Source organism: Pseudopodoces humilis, chromosome 19 (genome assembly GCF_049639895.1).
Source record: "Pseudopodoces humilis isolate 2021_Gansu_Grassland_sample_001 chromosome 19, ASM4963989v1, whole genome shotgun sequence".
Classification (NCBI taxonomy): Eukaryota; Metazoa; Chordata; class Aves; order Passeriformes; family Paridae; genus Pseudopodoces; species Pseudopodoces humilis.
In genome coordinates, this window is record NC_142218.1 from 518,238 (window position 1) to 534,146 (window position 15,909).

Below are 15,909 nucleotides of genomic sequence, written 5' to 3' on the forward strand. Positions count from 1 at the left end.
ACTCACGTTCCAAAATCCTAATATGTCTAATATATTAGTACCTAGTATGTGTGATCTGACCCTAATTTTTGTTCCATTTGGACAAGCAGCCTGTCAGGGGCAGCCACAGCAGCTTAAGGCAGAGGAAACACAGCATTAGCAATGGTGTGAAGCAAGGCGCTCTGGATGCAGTTGAACAATCCATACAGAGAAAATGCATGGGGGGAGAAGGAAGCTGGGGAGGGCTGGAGAGGAGCATTGTGCCTGGCCCAGGGTGCCTGAAGGCAAGGGACAGGCATTGATGTGCTTTCAGGTTCCATCTTCTTTCCTCTCAGTTTCCCCAGTGGAAGGAAAGCAGATGCGTTCCCTTCTGTCGCATGTGTTGTTGGAGACCGGCAGGCAACAAAACACACCAAGGTTCATGTGACAGCAGCCAGCTTTAGTGAGTGCTATTCTCCTTATATAGTTTTGGAGGTCTGCACAGTGAGTCCTGACTGGCTGAACCAGTTGCCATCTGGCCAACCAGCCAATAACTGCCCGTGTCCCTAACAGCTTTACCTGCTCCCCAACGCTCCATACTGGTCGAGTTATGTAATTAAGGTAGTTACATAATAAATTATATTTCCATTATAAAATTAGGATTATTTCTAACTGGGAGGCCTTCAGGCCAGCTGTTAGCCACCACACAGATGTATTCCCTTGTCCTAGCAAATTTTTCTTTATGATGTCATTCAAAAAAAAAAAAAAAAAAAATTATTATGAAACTGCATTTCAAGGCTGGAGGCTGCATTATTGCTGGAGCCTGGCATGGGAAGCCTGGAGAGACTTGAGCCATTGATTGCAGATCCCAGCGTGTCTCATTGCTCTGTGTCATCATGCAGGTCTTTGATGATCATTTAAATGCTAAAATCAGGTTTTGAAGTTGTTGTCTGAATTTGAAATAATTCAATGGGATGTGTGCTGTGGCTTGTCATGTTTTGATATGCCCTCTGATTTATTTACTTGCCTGATCTGAAGGTTTCTGTAGATGCAGACTCAGAGAAGGAGGCAGCTCTTAGGCAGCTGTCAGCCTTCATGTGGGCAGAGTCACTATATTCTTGTTATTTGACCAAAACATCATCTATAATTACGGGATCTGCTGTTGTCTTTTGTCCAGCCTGTGGGTCTGTTCATGCTCATTCTGATGGCCAGTGCACCATCCACACTGCTGCCACCTGCTGCTCCATCCAGCTGTGGGAGTGCTTGTGGTTGGTCCTTGTTCTGATTTCCCAATGGCGTTCTGGTGCACTGCAGGCCATTGCAGTTGTTCAGCAGCGTTTCACAGCTTTGTGCTAATCCTTCAGGTTGCACAGCAGTTTTTGTGAAGGGAAAAAACTGTACAGCTCTTGTCTGGGTAATACCTGCTGGGAGTAACCCATATCGAGGTCCTGTTGAAACAGACAGGTTAAATACATATATATATATATATGTATATATATATATGTATATATTCTGAGCTTCCAGACGTGACTAGGTGAGTAAGTCTTGGATCTTCAATACAGATGTGACAATGGACACCAGGGAAGGACCGACTCCTGAACTGATGGTTTCTGTGCCCTTGGGTCTATTGGGGTGAAGGTTAGGTGGATCTTGGTCTGAGTCTGGGCTCCAGGTACAGCCGTGTCCTTTGCACAGAGGCTCTGAGCTGACGAAGACACTTTGCCTGCTTTGCAGCTCCTCAAAATCCCTTGAATCCCAGCAAATGCTGCTGCAGGGAAAGATGCTCAGTTTAGTTTGATGGGGATGAGGGGCAGAGCATAGTCTTGCCTGGCCAGGTTGCACATCCAGATATCACTAAGTGTGAGAGACTAGACTTTTATGGGTTAATGACTCAAAGCATTCCTCAGTTGTAAAGGCACTGAAGTGCTTTGCTGGAGATAGGCTATGAGTGAGGTAACAGACAAACCTTGTGGCAGGATGGAGCCTCATGTCAGGGGAAGGTTTGATGGGGCATTCCTGGATCAAATGTCTGAGAGGCAGCTGTCATGTCCTTGTGTCATAAACCCTCAGGGACTCCCAAAGTGCTCACAGACTCATTTCTGATGCTTTTCACCAGAGGACTGAAAGCTCCCCACATGAGGGGAGGTACCTCATGGTACCTTTCAGGGGCATTTCTGGCCTGAGTGTACATTAACCCAGGGGCTTCTTTCCCTCACCCTCGATGGATCATCGTTTTGACCAAAGGACTAAGCTGCAGCAGTCAAGACTCATCGAAGGCCAGCTGGGTGGTGAGATTTTCACATTCTTCATCCCTCTCTCTCTCTCTCTCCCTTCCTCCCTCCTTTTTCTCTCTCTTTCCTTATACATGTCCTTGGGTATTTTTGTGGTTTCATGCTGTTGGAAATGATGTAACTTAAAATTTTAGAAACACTTTAGTCATGTGTTTGTTTGCCTTTGCCAGAGGGGGGGAAAGGGTGAGTGTGGAATTGAGGTTTCTCTTCAACGGACTTTATTCACTGGGGTTTGAATTTTGCTCGGTGAGGCCTGATTGGCTTCAATCAACAAAAATCAACATCTACAGGAATGTTGAGAAGATACAGAAAAGCTAAACGGACATTAACAAATATGCCTTCATTGGTGTCATCTGGTCCTGGGAAAGATTAATAAAAGAGCCAAAGAATGAGGACCAAATTAGCATCAAAGGTCAAATGATCCAATAGCAGATTGAGTACTGAGAACTGTATAATGTAGAACCAATGAATGAGAATTTCTTTGGGTTTTAAATGTATAAATATGTGAAAAGTCTGGCAAAGAAATAGGTGAGCTGGAATGACTTCTACTGCACATCCTGTGTGGAATAAAGTAATGCTTGATTCTCTAACACTTGAAAGATGATATTGAAGAGTTTCTTTTACTCCTGCTGTGGCGACGTGCCTCGAGGAAGACAAAGAGTTACATTGTCCCACCCCAAACCCCTTGTGAAGGGTGGCCCAGGAGTTCTGATTGGGTTTGAGTCCCTGGGGGGTTCTCCCTTGGTTTGCTTCTACTGGTCCCTGACATTGAACTCCACCCTCAAGGGTGGAGACCCTCAAAAGTTCTGTCCCTCAAAAACCCCTGCTGTGCCTCTGTTGGGAGCTCTCTGTTCTGAACCTGACTTTGTTCCCATGCTGAATAAGTGGTTTCATGAATGGGAGCCCATCTCGGTTGGTGTTTGATGCTGGTCCCCAGAATCCTGCGGCTTCCCTGGACGAGATCCTGAGGTTGCGGACTGGAACATATGGTGAGAGAATGCATGGCATCCAGTGAAGCAGCAGGAGAACAGCAGGACCGGCTGCATGGACACCCTGTAAGTTCCCAGCTAATGGCTTGAGAGCCGGCAAGACCCCCGCCCTAGAGAGGAGGACTCGAGAGAACCTGGCAGAAGGGCCAAGTTGAGAGTGCCTAGGGCATGGGGAAAAGAGGGCTTACAGAGGTGTGGGAGCTGAGAGACCAGAACGCTGGGACAAACACCTTACATCACCCAATGAGATGTATTATGGACGGTTTTGTTTTTTTTTATATACATGGGAAGGACCTTTATGGACAATATTAACATTATGGACGATTATGGACGGTATGGCTCTTTCTGTGGACTGTTTTTGGCTTCTGTGAAGTCCCTCATTTTTTTTTGGTGTATACCTCCTTGTATCTTTGCCTTTCCTCTGTTCCTAAGGGCAGGACAAAGGGTGAAAAAAGCCAAGATGGCTCGGGGCTGCTGCCGACTCCCCGTCACCCCGGTGTCTTTCTGCCGTCCCATCCCCTGTTTTCCTGAAGGCAGGCAAGGAGCAGAGAACATCCAGAGTGCTGCGGGTCTGCTGCCGTCTGCCCGCCGTTCCGTGTCCTCCTTCACCCCCTGTCTTTCCATATTCCCCATTCCCTGTCTGGGAAAATGAAAATGTCATGCTGTCCTGGACCCTCCCCCCTTCCCAAGATGACACTGGCAATGCTCTCTGAGATCCCTTTTTCCTGCCTTTCTCCTTCTTTTCTGGTCCTTAAGCCTTCTCTTCCCCCCAGTAACTCGCTCCTCCTCTGGTCCCACCCCTTTCTCCAGCAGCTCCACCCCTGGGGGCTGTGCCGTTTCCATCGTGGGTAACAGCCCCTCCGGGATCATCACCCCCTAAAGCGCCGACACCTGTATATTCAGAACAGGAGCCGAGGTTGAACACTAAAAACTCTGCCCCTCGTAAGAGGAGATCAACGAACTGCACCCTTCCTAAAAGAAAATCAAGAGCTAGAAGAGACTGAACTAAAAATCATTTATGTTTTTATTAATTATCACCGCTGCTTAATTTGCCCAGCTGTTGTCTGAGATCTAAGTGTTTTTTACTAATTTCTTTGTGCTTGTTTGCCTAATGTACTTTGTTGTTGGGTGCTAGTGTTTTTGGTGTCCCACAAAGCAAGATGGGTGCTTTGTGGGGGATTTGGGTTTTCTATGGTGTAAGTTTTGGAAACATTCTAAGCTTCTAATAAAAATTTAATTTTAAAAAGGGGCAGTTTGTAAGGTGCCACCCGCCCAGGGAGGCAAAGATTTAGTTTCAGATAAGCATTGTTAAACTGAGAGGTGTGGCTTTAAAGCCGGAAAGAGTGAATTCCATTCCTCTGTCTCAGGGGATGTGCCCTGTGAGCCTGGGAAGAGTTACCCTACCCCAGACCTCGTGGGGCATCAGCCCAGAGTGTTCTGATTGCATTTGAGCCCCTGGGCTTTCTCCCTTGCTGTGTTCCTAGTGGTCCTTGACCTTAAATTCCACTCTGGTTCTGTCCCTCAAAACCCATCACCCTGCCTCTGTTCGAGGCTCTCTGTCTCTGGATTTGAGTTTGTTCGTGTGCTGAATAAATGGTTTTCTGGGCAGAAGCCCATCTCGCTGGAGTCTCATGATGGTCGCTGGTCGCTGTAGCCTTCCTGTACCTGATCCTGCTGCTTCAGAATGCAACAGGATATCTCCTCCAAAAACATGCACCCCTTTGGAGACTTGCCCCTCTCTTTTTATTCTCTACAAACTAGGGCTACACAAAGCACCTAATACATATTCATTTCTTAACGCCACCTGCTCCTGCTTCATATTAAAATTAGCTCCATGCCTCTTTGCAACTGGGAACTGTTCGTTGTTGGTCACTCTGGCGGTCATCTGGGGCTGAAGTCAGCAGTCTTCCTCTCAGTTGAACTTTTCACCTTGCACATGCTCCTTTTAGTCCTTTAACCATCTTTCTGATTTTGATACAATATCTGCCTGCTTAGGGGTCCAAAGAACCCCCTTATCCTGTAGTGCTGTTATAAATTTGTATTGTGATATTGGCTTTCGCAGATGAATATTATATGTTAAATACTTTTTAGCTATGTATGTACTTTTTTCTTGCTAACAAGTCTTAAGCTTAAAAGAATTTCCTAGGTACAAGGCAAGGAAACCCCAGAGGGCAAGGACAGTGGGGCCCAAACTCTTATCAAGAGAACAATAGAGGCCAAACTGTTATCAGCGGAAGATATGAAGCCCAGCTGTCCTCAGGGAAAGGATGATGGCCCCGGACTGTTATCTGCCCTGACCATTTGCAAAAAGAAAGGAAACCAAACTCCAGAAAAATGCTGACCAGCAAGAATAATGATGACCAGCAAAAAATATATGCTGACCAGCAGAAAATAAAACTGTGAAAAGCATGATCCAAGAAGGCGGAACCAGGGAGGGGACATGCTTGAATATGCATTAACCCCTCACAGCAAGGAGGGGATAAAAAGGAGATCCCTGGGATACCAGGTGTGCTCTTGGCAGCGCGCCAAGGCACCCGGCCGTTTTAACCCTTTGCTTTATTTCTTATGTCTCCTAATTGTCTTTTATTTATATTAAATTCTTTTTATAATTTATTAAGTGAATCTCGTTTTTAAGAGTGCCTTTGTCCTTGCATCCTGTTTGCACATTCTAGCTCTTTATCTTACCTTGTAGCCTTGCTCTGTCCCTGTTCTTGTGGGAACAGTAAGCATTTCCTACAGTTTTATCAGGCCCTACCCCACCCCCCTTTTAGTCAAAGCATTTCTTGATGCTTGATTCCTAATTCTGAATTTCCTAATTTTCCTAATTCTTAATTTCTCTGTTTCAGTACTGTGATAAATGTAACCTTGGATAAAAATTCGTGAAAGAATAAATAAGTATATAACTAGATTTGTAACAATGTAAAAAGTATATAAAATATAGTGTGGCCGAAGAATTTCCCCAAACCCAGCAGTAACTACCCATTCAGGTGGTAACGACCCTAGGCGACGTTCATCAGCCTGAAAGAAAAAGCAGGTTAAGCCAAACAAAGAAAGGAGCCAGGCCGAGATATCTGTCGACTCCACACCGGACTTGGATACTTCACTCTGAGAGCCCAAACCGAAGATACAATCAAGAAGCACTCAGAACTTTTACATACGAGAGGACTCTGCCCAGTCGTCTATTGATTCAGTTCCACGGTTCCAGGAAATTCATTCAACCAGCCATCTAAACTCTTTGTTGAACAGTAACTGCTCAGAGTTTTGGCCTCAGGACACAAAATCCCTATAAAAACCCCGGACAGTCTACCCTCCTTTGTGGATTTGGGAACACCTATACCTTTGGGTATAGACCCCTGTCCACCCAGCGCTGCGCTGTTTATTTTATTGTGGTTTTTCCTCGTTGTTTATTTTTATTATAAAAATTGTTTTATAATAAACTGTTCTTTTATTTAACCTAAATTTGCCTTTGCATTTATAACAGTAGGTTGCAAGATTGAGCTCATCAGTCAGGAAAATGAGGAAGGAATTGGAGCATATCCAAGCAGGAGACCTGCACCTTTTGGCTTAGAGGTCTTGCTTCACTGGCCTCAGGGTGCAGAGAGGGAAGGAAGAATGGGATAGTGCCAAGTAGCAAAATTGCTTCTGCACCACCTCTGGCTGCAGAGGAAGGTCTAGCTTTGCTGATAAGAGCCTGTTGAAAGCAGAGGCTTGGAAGTGTGGCTGTTCTGAGGCCTTTCTGCTGCTGTTCAGGCCCCTTAGCCCTGCGGTGTACCTGGGATCAGGGTTGTACATGAGTATTTGCATTCTACTTCTCTGAATAATTTATTTCTGGCACAGACCCATTTCTTTCCCCATTGTTACTAGAACAGCAGTTGTGCATGTTAAATTACACTTTTAAACCTACTGGGCTCATGAATTTGCCCAAAGAGAGTTGGCTGAAGACCAGCACTGGCCAGTGGCTGCCTGCTCACTCCAGCTGGGGCTGAGGGCTATGGCAGGAGCAAATCCCCCCAGGTTGTGGCAGTGAAATCAGTTCCATGGGCAAGTCACAATATGTTCACCAAGCCTCAGCTGTGAACGAGGTGCCTTTTAATTGAGACACTACAGGTGGTTATTCCTGCATGTCCAGCAGGATCCTGTTTTATGTAATTTACAATCCATGCATTAAAAGGTTTTAAAATCAGCTGCTTTGGGCACAGTCAGGGGCTGGTTCCCCCCGGCTGCTGGTCCCAGCAAGCAGAGTGGTGAATTATGAGGATGAGAGCACTCTGAGGGTCCATGGCTGCTGCTTGCAGGCCTGCACCCATGCCACTAAAACAGTTGTGCTTGAACTTGGGAGGTCCAATGAGGTTGGGCTGTTCCTCCACCTGGTCCAAGATTTGGTTTGTTGAACATTTCCATCCTCTCTCTGCTGCTGTGGAAGTACAGATGCCAGGGGTCCCATTGTAGCATGTGGGGCAGGCAGGGCTCCTCTGTGCAGCCTCTGCCTCCTCCCCCCTTGGGTGTTGGGTGAGGCCCAGGGTGCTCATGCATCCTTTCCCAAAATGTCCAGTGAGGGAAGGACAGACCCTCAGGCAGCTGTCTCCTCCAGTGTCGCTGCCTGCCTGGCTCCACATTGGTCTTGGCTGCCCCAAGTTCCAGCCAATGGGCCCCAGAGGCAACAAAGACTGTGGCTGAAAGCAGGAGAAGGCCGAGCTGGGGGATGGGTGTCCACCACAGAGCTGTGGCCAAGTGGGGCCCTGTCCTCAGCTGTTCTTGCTGTTCTTCACCACCTTTCCTGTGGGGTCCAGCTCGGGGGTGTCAGTCTCTGAGACAATCAGGTAAGAGCTGATGGCTGCCCGCAGGCCCTGCCTGATGGGAGTCCTCCAGTGGGGATGTGGTCTCCAAGAACAGGAAGGAGCTGCTTGAGAGCAATTAGGGCAGTCAGTGGGCAGCCTACATCTCCTTGAGGGTCAGGTGGGGGAGCCCCAGCCCCTGTCCCAGCTGCCCCCACCTCCCAGTCTTGTCCCAGTGGAGCAATGGCTTCTTGATGACAGTGAGTGTTGTGGGGCCTGGGCCCACCCTTGGCCCTTCCATGGAGCAGGGCTTGCTGAGGGGGCAGCAGAGCCCCTCGCTGAACTCTGGGCAGGGACCCAGCAGCATCAATGGGGTTCACCCCCTGCCCCCAACCTGGGTGCACCTGGGCAGGGGGGGACCAGCTGCCACCTTTTCCCCCTCCCTCCTTTCAGGGCATGGAACATCTCCCCACACACTGCTCAGGGTGCCAGGGGGCTGGTGGGCCATTACCAGCAGTAGAGGTCCACCAAGTTGTGCAGGCTGGGGAAGGCGAGCTGGGGTGAGATGTAAAGACATCAATTGTTCAGCCAATGGATGCAGCAGTGAGTCACTGAGGCCCAGGCAGTGCGATCACTGCAGCACACCAAACAGCAGCCTGGCAGGCACAGGCAAAGGGCACTTGGCTGAGTTGTCTCAGGCCCCTGTTGTGCTCAGCCCCACTGCCTGATGCACACACACACTGCAGGGGTTCAACCATCCTACAGAAGCAGTAGGCATCACCTTTCTCCCTTTGGGCTTTGTGCCTGCAAGCACTTCTGTGCCAGCCCCATGCCATGAGCACCTTCAAAACAATGTAGGTGATAGGGAATGGCTGGTACATCAGGTGGCATTGATGCCACAAGTCACTTGCACAGTGGCACCTGGCAGGATCTCCTCACAGGTGTGATCCCCTTGGTGTGATGGGGCCCTGTTTCTTTTTGCAGGCTGAGTCTTGTCACTTCTCTGCATAACCCAAAGCTTCAGGAACCTGATAGTGGTTTGCTCTTTTGAGGCTCCACAGAAGGGGCTCAGCACAGAGTGGGGAGCAGCAACAGCAGGAAGCAGCCCTGTAGGCAGGGCCATTGCCATTACATGTGGCAAGGGAAGATCATTCCCTTTCACTCCTTGGTACCCTACTGGGGAGGACTGGGACAGTAACGGAGATGGGTCTGAGGGCACTCACCTGGCCTGGTCTAGCTCTCCTGTATCAGGAATGATCTACTGTGGTTGCTTGGATGGAGCAGCAGCTCCTTTTGCTGGCTGATGCCCTTGTACCGCCACTTGTGCAGACGGTGGGCACTGGCAGAGCCTCTCCTGGCTTCCAGGGACACTCCAGCACCCAGTGTCCTTGGGACACTCCAGCATGCCATGCCATCTCCCCAAGCCCCAGCCACTGCTCAGGGCAGGACACCCTGCAGCAGTGGCAAGAATCTGGCCTCAGGGTTGGACAGGTTCTGTGGTGGAGCCATGTTCCTTGGGGCCCTCCTTTGGACAGATTTTTCTCAGCACATATCTGTTGCCCTGAAAATTAAACTTCTGATCTTGTTTTCATAGTTTTAGTTACTTTCCCAGGAAAGTAACTATAAACATAAGTGTTTACATATTCCTTCTAAGAAACGTCTTTGACAGACGTTTCACATGGCCAGTGTGATTGAGAAGGTGGTAACTTATCCAATCCCTGGTCATTGTCAAGAATCTATAAATACTGGAGTCAGAAAATAAAGTTACTTCTTTTCCTGTCATACTGTTGAGATGTGCCCATGTGAATCATTCCGTGTCCTTTAGCAACATATATCCATGACTGAGCCACACAACTGCTGGGGATGTGGCACTCCTTGCCAAAAACCTTGGATGCCACCAGCCACCACTCCCTATCCCTTTGGGGAAGAGACATGAGCCATCCTGAGTGGCTGAGGCTGCAGGATGGGGGGGAAGAGACACAGGATTGGTGCCATGGCCTCACATGCTGGACACTGGTCAGGAGTGCAGAGACCTGTCATTCTATTAGGACTGGCTGGGTAGAGACGACACAGACTCAAGGGAGTCAGAACAGGAGAATTCCTCTAGTTTATTACTTTAGACTTGTTTTATAGACTGGTTCGTGGAAAGTACAGAAAGGAAACTCTTATTGGTTAGCAAACCACTACATCACCATCATTGGTCAGTGGGGCACACACCCCTCGACCTTCTCTTGCAAGGAAAACAAGGGACAGACAAACAGCACCTGCAAGGGCTGTTTTTTGTCTTTGAGAATTGTTTTTAAATCCTCCCATGAATTTCCCAGGCTAGCTCTCAGGCAGGAGCGAGCCACGCGGCCTGCAATAACCACAGGCACTCTGGTTCAGATTCAGCATCCATAGAGATCTACTCAGAGAGGATGCACAGCTGCTCCCGGATTGTCACACTATATTAGGAACGGCAAGAAGTACGACACAGACTCTCTTAGCTGCGTTGTCCAAGAGAGCAAGTTTTATTATCTTTGTTCTTCTTTTATAGGCAGGTCCAAGAGGTAAAACTCTCATTGGTTCACATTAAACTTACACATCATTATCATTGGTCAAGTGGAACACCACCCCTTGACTGTTTCTTGCAAGTAAACAACAAGGATCCTAAACAACACCTGCAAAGATTGTTGTCTTTCTCCAAGGATTGTTTAGATTTTTCCTCATGCTTTCTCAGGCCAGAGTGAGAAGCTTGTGTGACTTAGTTTCACACAGGCTGTGTTCCCTGCTTGCTTTTTGCATTTATCATCTACACCCAATCATCAGGACAGTGGCTACCCCCACCCTGGAGGGGAAGTCACAGAGGGCCAGGGCCTGGAAGCCACTGGGGGCTGCGGGGAGAGGAGAGAAGGCTCAGCATTCCCTTGGCAGCACCAGCCTGGAAACAGGCACATGGGGTATTGGATGAGCTCACAGCTGGGCACCCAGCTGCCTGAGTGGGCAGTGGAGATCACGAGGTGTCAGTAGATGCTGCTGGAATGCTGAGTGGCTTCTCTTGGCTGGGCAGATTCCCCATCCTTGGGGTTCAGTCCCCAAGGGCTTGGCCTGTGCTGCTGTTGTCTGGAAGGGACTTGGTTCTTGAGTCAGGATTCCCCACCCTGTGTCCCAGGCAGGGCATTGTTGCAGGGTGGTGCTAACATGGTCCAGATCAGGGCTCTGGGCTCTGGCTGAGTCCGGCTGGCTGTTCCCCAGGGAGCACTTTAAAGAAACCATTGTCCCATCACTGCCACAGAACATGTGTGGGAACTCCCCAGGACAGGGCATCCACAGCCTCATGGTGGAGAGCCCCCAGCCAGGCTGACTTCCTGAATGCTGCCATCCCACCCCAGACCCATATCCCCAGAATGTGGGGCACCCATCCCAGCGTCCCAAGCTGCTGGTCCCCATGGAGATTGAGCAGCTGCAGGAACACCTCTTTCAGTTCCTGACCATGGAGAGCTGCCACCAGAGCTATGTGTGACCCAGAACTGTTCCAGGTTGAGCCCCTCTCCTCCCCTGCCCTAACCCCTTCATGCCTTCAGGAGAAGTGAACTCTATTTACCTGCCCCTTACCGCTGTCACCATTGTTTGGATTCTCTCATGCTCAGGTAGCCATTGGCCAGCTCTGCCCTCCCTTCCATGGAGGGGCCTCAGAGCACCCAGGGTGGCAATTCCTGCCCTTGCCAGATCCTGTTGGCTTGCCCTTGGCCCTGTTCTAGGGGTGGGTGTTTGTGTTCAGGTCCTGGTACTGGGGTTGCTCCTGGCAGTACTGCATTGAAGGGCTGTGAGGTGATGGAGCTGCAGTTGCTGCCGCTTCCATGTACACACTAGAGAGGGTTTCTCCTTTTCACTCAAGCACAGGTCACCCAGCTGAGTCCCTTTAGGGCCCTGGGGTGCCCTGGGCAGCAGGGCCAGCAAAATCCCTGAGAGCACTCAAAGCACTTTGGGCATCACATGGGATTTATGGGTGCACAAGTGGGATCAATGGATAGCATTTGCAAGTGGGAGCATAGATGATAGGATTCGTAGGTTGAGGCTGGACAGGCACCATCCCCAGGGTGGTCTCAGTGAAGGGGGAGTGTCCCAGGGTGCCTCCTCAGTTGTAGCAACACCAGAGCCTTCAGCAGGTGCATGGTGTTGGATGTGATGGGCAGAGGTGGGGAGGTGTGATGCTCATGGACCTGCCCAACACAGTGCTGCATCCAACACTGCCCCATACCAGCACAGCCTCACACCCAACACTGCTCCACACCAGCTCTGCCCCACACCAGCACTGCCCAGCCTGTCTGTGCTTGGCCTGGGTTATGAGTGGGAGCAGCCCCAGCTCTGTTCCATCTCCATCCTCATCCCTATCATCTGCTGCTGATATGGGGCCATTAATTAATGGTTAATTAATTAACCAAACTGTGCGTGTGTACCATTCACCTTTCAAAGCAAACACTCCTTGTCTCAGCCAGCACCATCTACCCTCGCCCCACCCCATCACTGCCCAGTCCCCCACCCCCGCTGCCTGAGGTCAGAACCCTCTGATGTACACATGTACACCCTTCCCTGCAATCCAGCCCTGAGGAAGTTCCTCAGTATTTGCTCTCAGCAGCTTCTGAACTCATGGCCCAACTGAGCCCCTCTGTGTCCCCCCCATGATTTCCTGCTGAGCCCTCGCAGTGTGTACTCGCAGATACTAGCCCTGCTGCAGCTGCACATCCTGTTCTGTTTGTGCTGAAATGTGAAAGCTTCTGGTCAATCGTAATCACCTAGTGTGAAACACACTCGGGTTCAACAGAGCTTTTGGGCCTTCTGATGCTGTTGGGGTTCAGAACTCCTCTGAGCCTGCACTGAGCTCAGCAGTGCTGTTTTGTGAGTGGTTGATAATGTTTGGGAGATGATTGATTTGCTCTTGGAAGTGCTGGTGCCGCCCCACTGTGGTTCTTGGGGATGTAGGATGCAAAAGCATAGTGCTCAGACAACAAAAGCATGATAGCTCAGGCCACAGGAGGGGCTGTGGAGCCCTCTGTGCCCACTGGCCAGGGCAGCAGAAATGCACCATCTGATCTGGTGGGGAGGACTAAGGCTTCAGGCAAAGTGAGGCACAGCCACCTGCTGTTTCACGAGTTTAGACCAAACAATTGTTGCTTGGAGGAGCGGGAGCCCCTGATGGCTCCAGTCCTGGTCCTCCTCAGTGTTGTGACTGACACAGCTTTGCTGTGGCTCCACCCTGAACACCTCCAGGATGGACATCCCACCCCACTGTGGGATGATCATCCCACAGTCCCCTATCCTTCAGCCTTAAAAAAAAGGAAAAATCCCAACATCAATCTTGAGCTTTCCAATTTTCAGTCTTTGGCTGTTGCTCCTCACAGCATCTTCTGGCACCAAGAGTTTGACTCCATCCCTTTGTGAAAAATGAAGTTCACATTTTTTTAATATAAAATTTAAAAAGTTTAATAGAAAGACAATTAGGAGACAAAGGAAAATGAACAAATATGCTGAGACATTCAGCCAGGAACATGCCTTACTAACAAAGGATTGTCTCTTAAAAAGAGAAATCTCTTCCATATTCATAAATGCTTATGTATGATTGAAACATTCCTCTTAAGTTTTAGATGTTCTTTTGTTTAGCTTCAACTCCCCCCTCACCAACAGATCAATCTTCTTGGCTCCGTTGAGTCTCACACTCCACAATAACAGAGGTTCAATAAATTCCTCCCTTGGAGCTCTGGTCACCGCTGTCTTCATTTGGGTAAGATAATTTAAGAATGCAGGGAGGGTTTATGAGTTTATGACTATCTTTTCAGTCTCTGGGTTATATGAACAAAAGCAGTCTTTATTTCAATACCATGCTACAGCTTTATATATATATATATATATATATATATAATCACAATTTTTATCAATAAGAGAAATAAAAGAAACTGTATCAATACAGCAAAGTTTTCCAATATTATACATATAACATTCATTTTAATATTTGCAAAAAGCCAATAATATATGTATCTATAACACCTTCCGTCAAGGAGCATGTCCAGGTGTGAGGGTCAGGGGCTGGCTGTGGCTTGGTCCCAGGGCTGGGGGCAGCAGAGCACTTGGTCCATGCATTTCTGGGTACCCTCCCAGAACTCTCCCCTCCACCCCCACCATCCCCCAGCACTTCAAGCCCTGCAGCCCCCATGCAGAAAGCTCAGCCCATGGCTGTGAGTTGCATTTTACCATCAGTAAGCTGGAGCTGAGCTAAGCCAGATTCACCCTGTACTGCTGAAGGAGCCACCAATACAGAAATCTGTGATCTTGGGCTGGACATGCCACTGAATGAATTTGTCCCAAGGTTTTGAGCATTTGGGAATTCAGCCTAAGGGTGAGCACAGGAAATTGCTGTGGCTCCATTTGCCTGCCCCTTCTGTTGGGCAACCCAGTTCCCAAGGGCAGGGAAAGCTCAAGGAAATTCCACCAATTTTCAAGGTCTTACTCCAACCTCTGGGCTGCCCTTGAGGGGTGGGAATTCACATTTATGCCCTGCAGCCCCCAGCTGACACTTGAGCAGCCAGTAGGGATCAGGATCCAAGCCCATGGAAAGCTGTCTTAAGCTCAGGCATAGTTCATGGCACCCAAACACTTGGTCCCTTTATAAATTAATTTTTCACCTTGTATTCTTGATTTTTTTGCCTTTTTAACAGTAAAGCATTTTCTTAATAAAAACAAGCCCACTTTTCCCAGTTATCTTACAACTAAACCTTTCCAACTATCACTACAGATCCTGCCTGGCTTTTGTCTGTGAGCCACACAACTGCACTCTTCGCTAAATCACTCTTCTTCCAAATTGCTAAAGTCTTATCTCCACACTAACCTGGGCTCCTGGTCCAGGAGCAGTCTGGAGCTTGGAGCTCTCTTTGTCCACATCATCATGAACAGCACTTGAACCAGTGCCCACTGTGGGATAATTTCCTCTAACTCATTTCACTGTCATTTAAATATTGCATTTCCTTTCTTTAAGGCTGTATTTCTGGAGGCAGGACCACTCCTGGGCGCAGTCAGCTGGCATTAGATCCCAAGTGCTGCACCTACATGGCTCCTCTCCTACACATGGTGCTTTGCATCCAGCAGTGCTGAACTTCACACTGTGTCCAGGGGGCGGGTTTGATGGTCTCCTGTCTCCTATAGACTTAGACTTCTGGTTTTGCTCATTTAATCCCTTTCTACCACTACAGTAAACTGCCACTACTTTTTCATTGATAAAACTGGCCAGTTTTTCTCAATCCCCACTTTCCATCCTGTTTGCAATTCATGAGAACACTGTCTTATTTCTGCAATGACCTCCCCCAAGGTCTCACAGTCCAGGCCCCAGGGGGCTCTCCATAGGTTATGGTGACATCTGACAGTGAGAGTAGAAGTTGGGCCTGGTAAAGGTGAAGAACCTCTGGCAGCAGGTGAAGAACCAGGTGTGTTCCATGACAGGCTACTGGATGTCACTTCCCTGTGCCCAGCTGTAGGGTGGATGTGTCAACAGACATCCCCCAGCTGCCCAAACTGCTCTGTCCTCTTGTGCTGTGACAGTGGTTAGCTGTGTCATGTTTGTGCAACATACCAGTGAAGAGCACTGCTCCAGGGACAGCAGGTGGCTCTTATTGCTAGCTGCTGGGAGGTGGTTCTTGCCTGTGCTGCTGCAAACCTGTTATTGTTTCCATTCTGGACATTTCTAGTTGTATTTTGGCAGAGGCCAGCTCTCCAATGCCCTTGAACAGCCTTCATCCAGGGGCCACAAGGTCGCCAACCTCATTATTCTGGTGCAGGGGTGCCCAGTCCTCTCCCTGCCCTGGAGAAAGTTTGCGGCATGCAGCAAAAGAGACTCGGACTGAAAACCCCCAGGGGTGCAGGTCGTGC

General features: G+C 48.9%; 1 protein-coding gene across 1 annotated transcript; it reads right to left on the bottom strand.

The window, feature by feature from the left end:
* Positions 1–7,983: 7,983 nt before the first annotated feature.
* Positions 7,984–11,195, bottom strand: SLA2 (Src like adaptor 2). The gene is given in 9 exon segments (XM_088064743.1): positions 7,984–8,101; positions 8,103–8,138; positions 8,232–8,397; positions 8,400–8,669; positions 9,237–9,352; positions 9,856–9,930; positions 10,422–10,457; positions 10,811–10,886; positions 11,153–11,195. Coding segments are annotated over 9 exon segments (936 nt in total).
* Between the last annotated feature and the right edge of the window lie 4,714 nt (positions 11,196–15,909).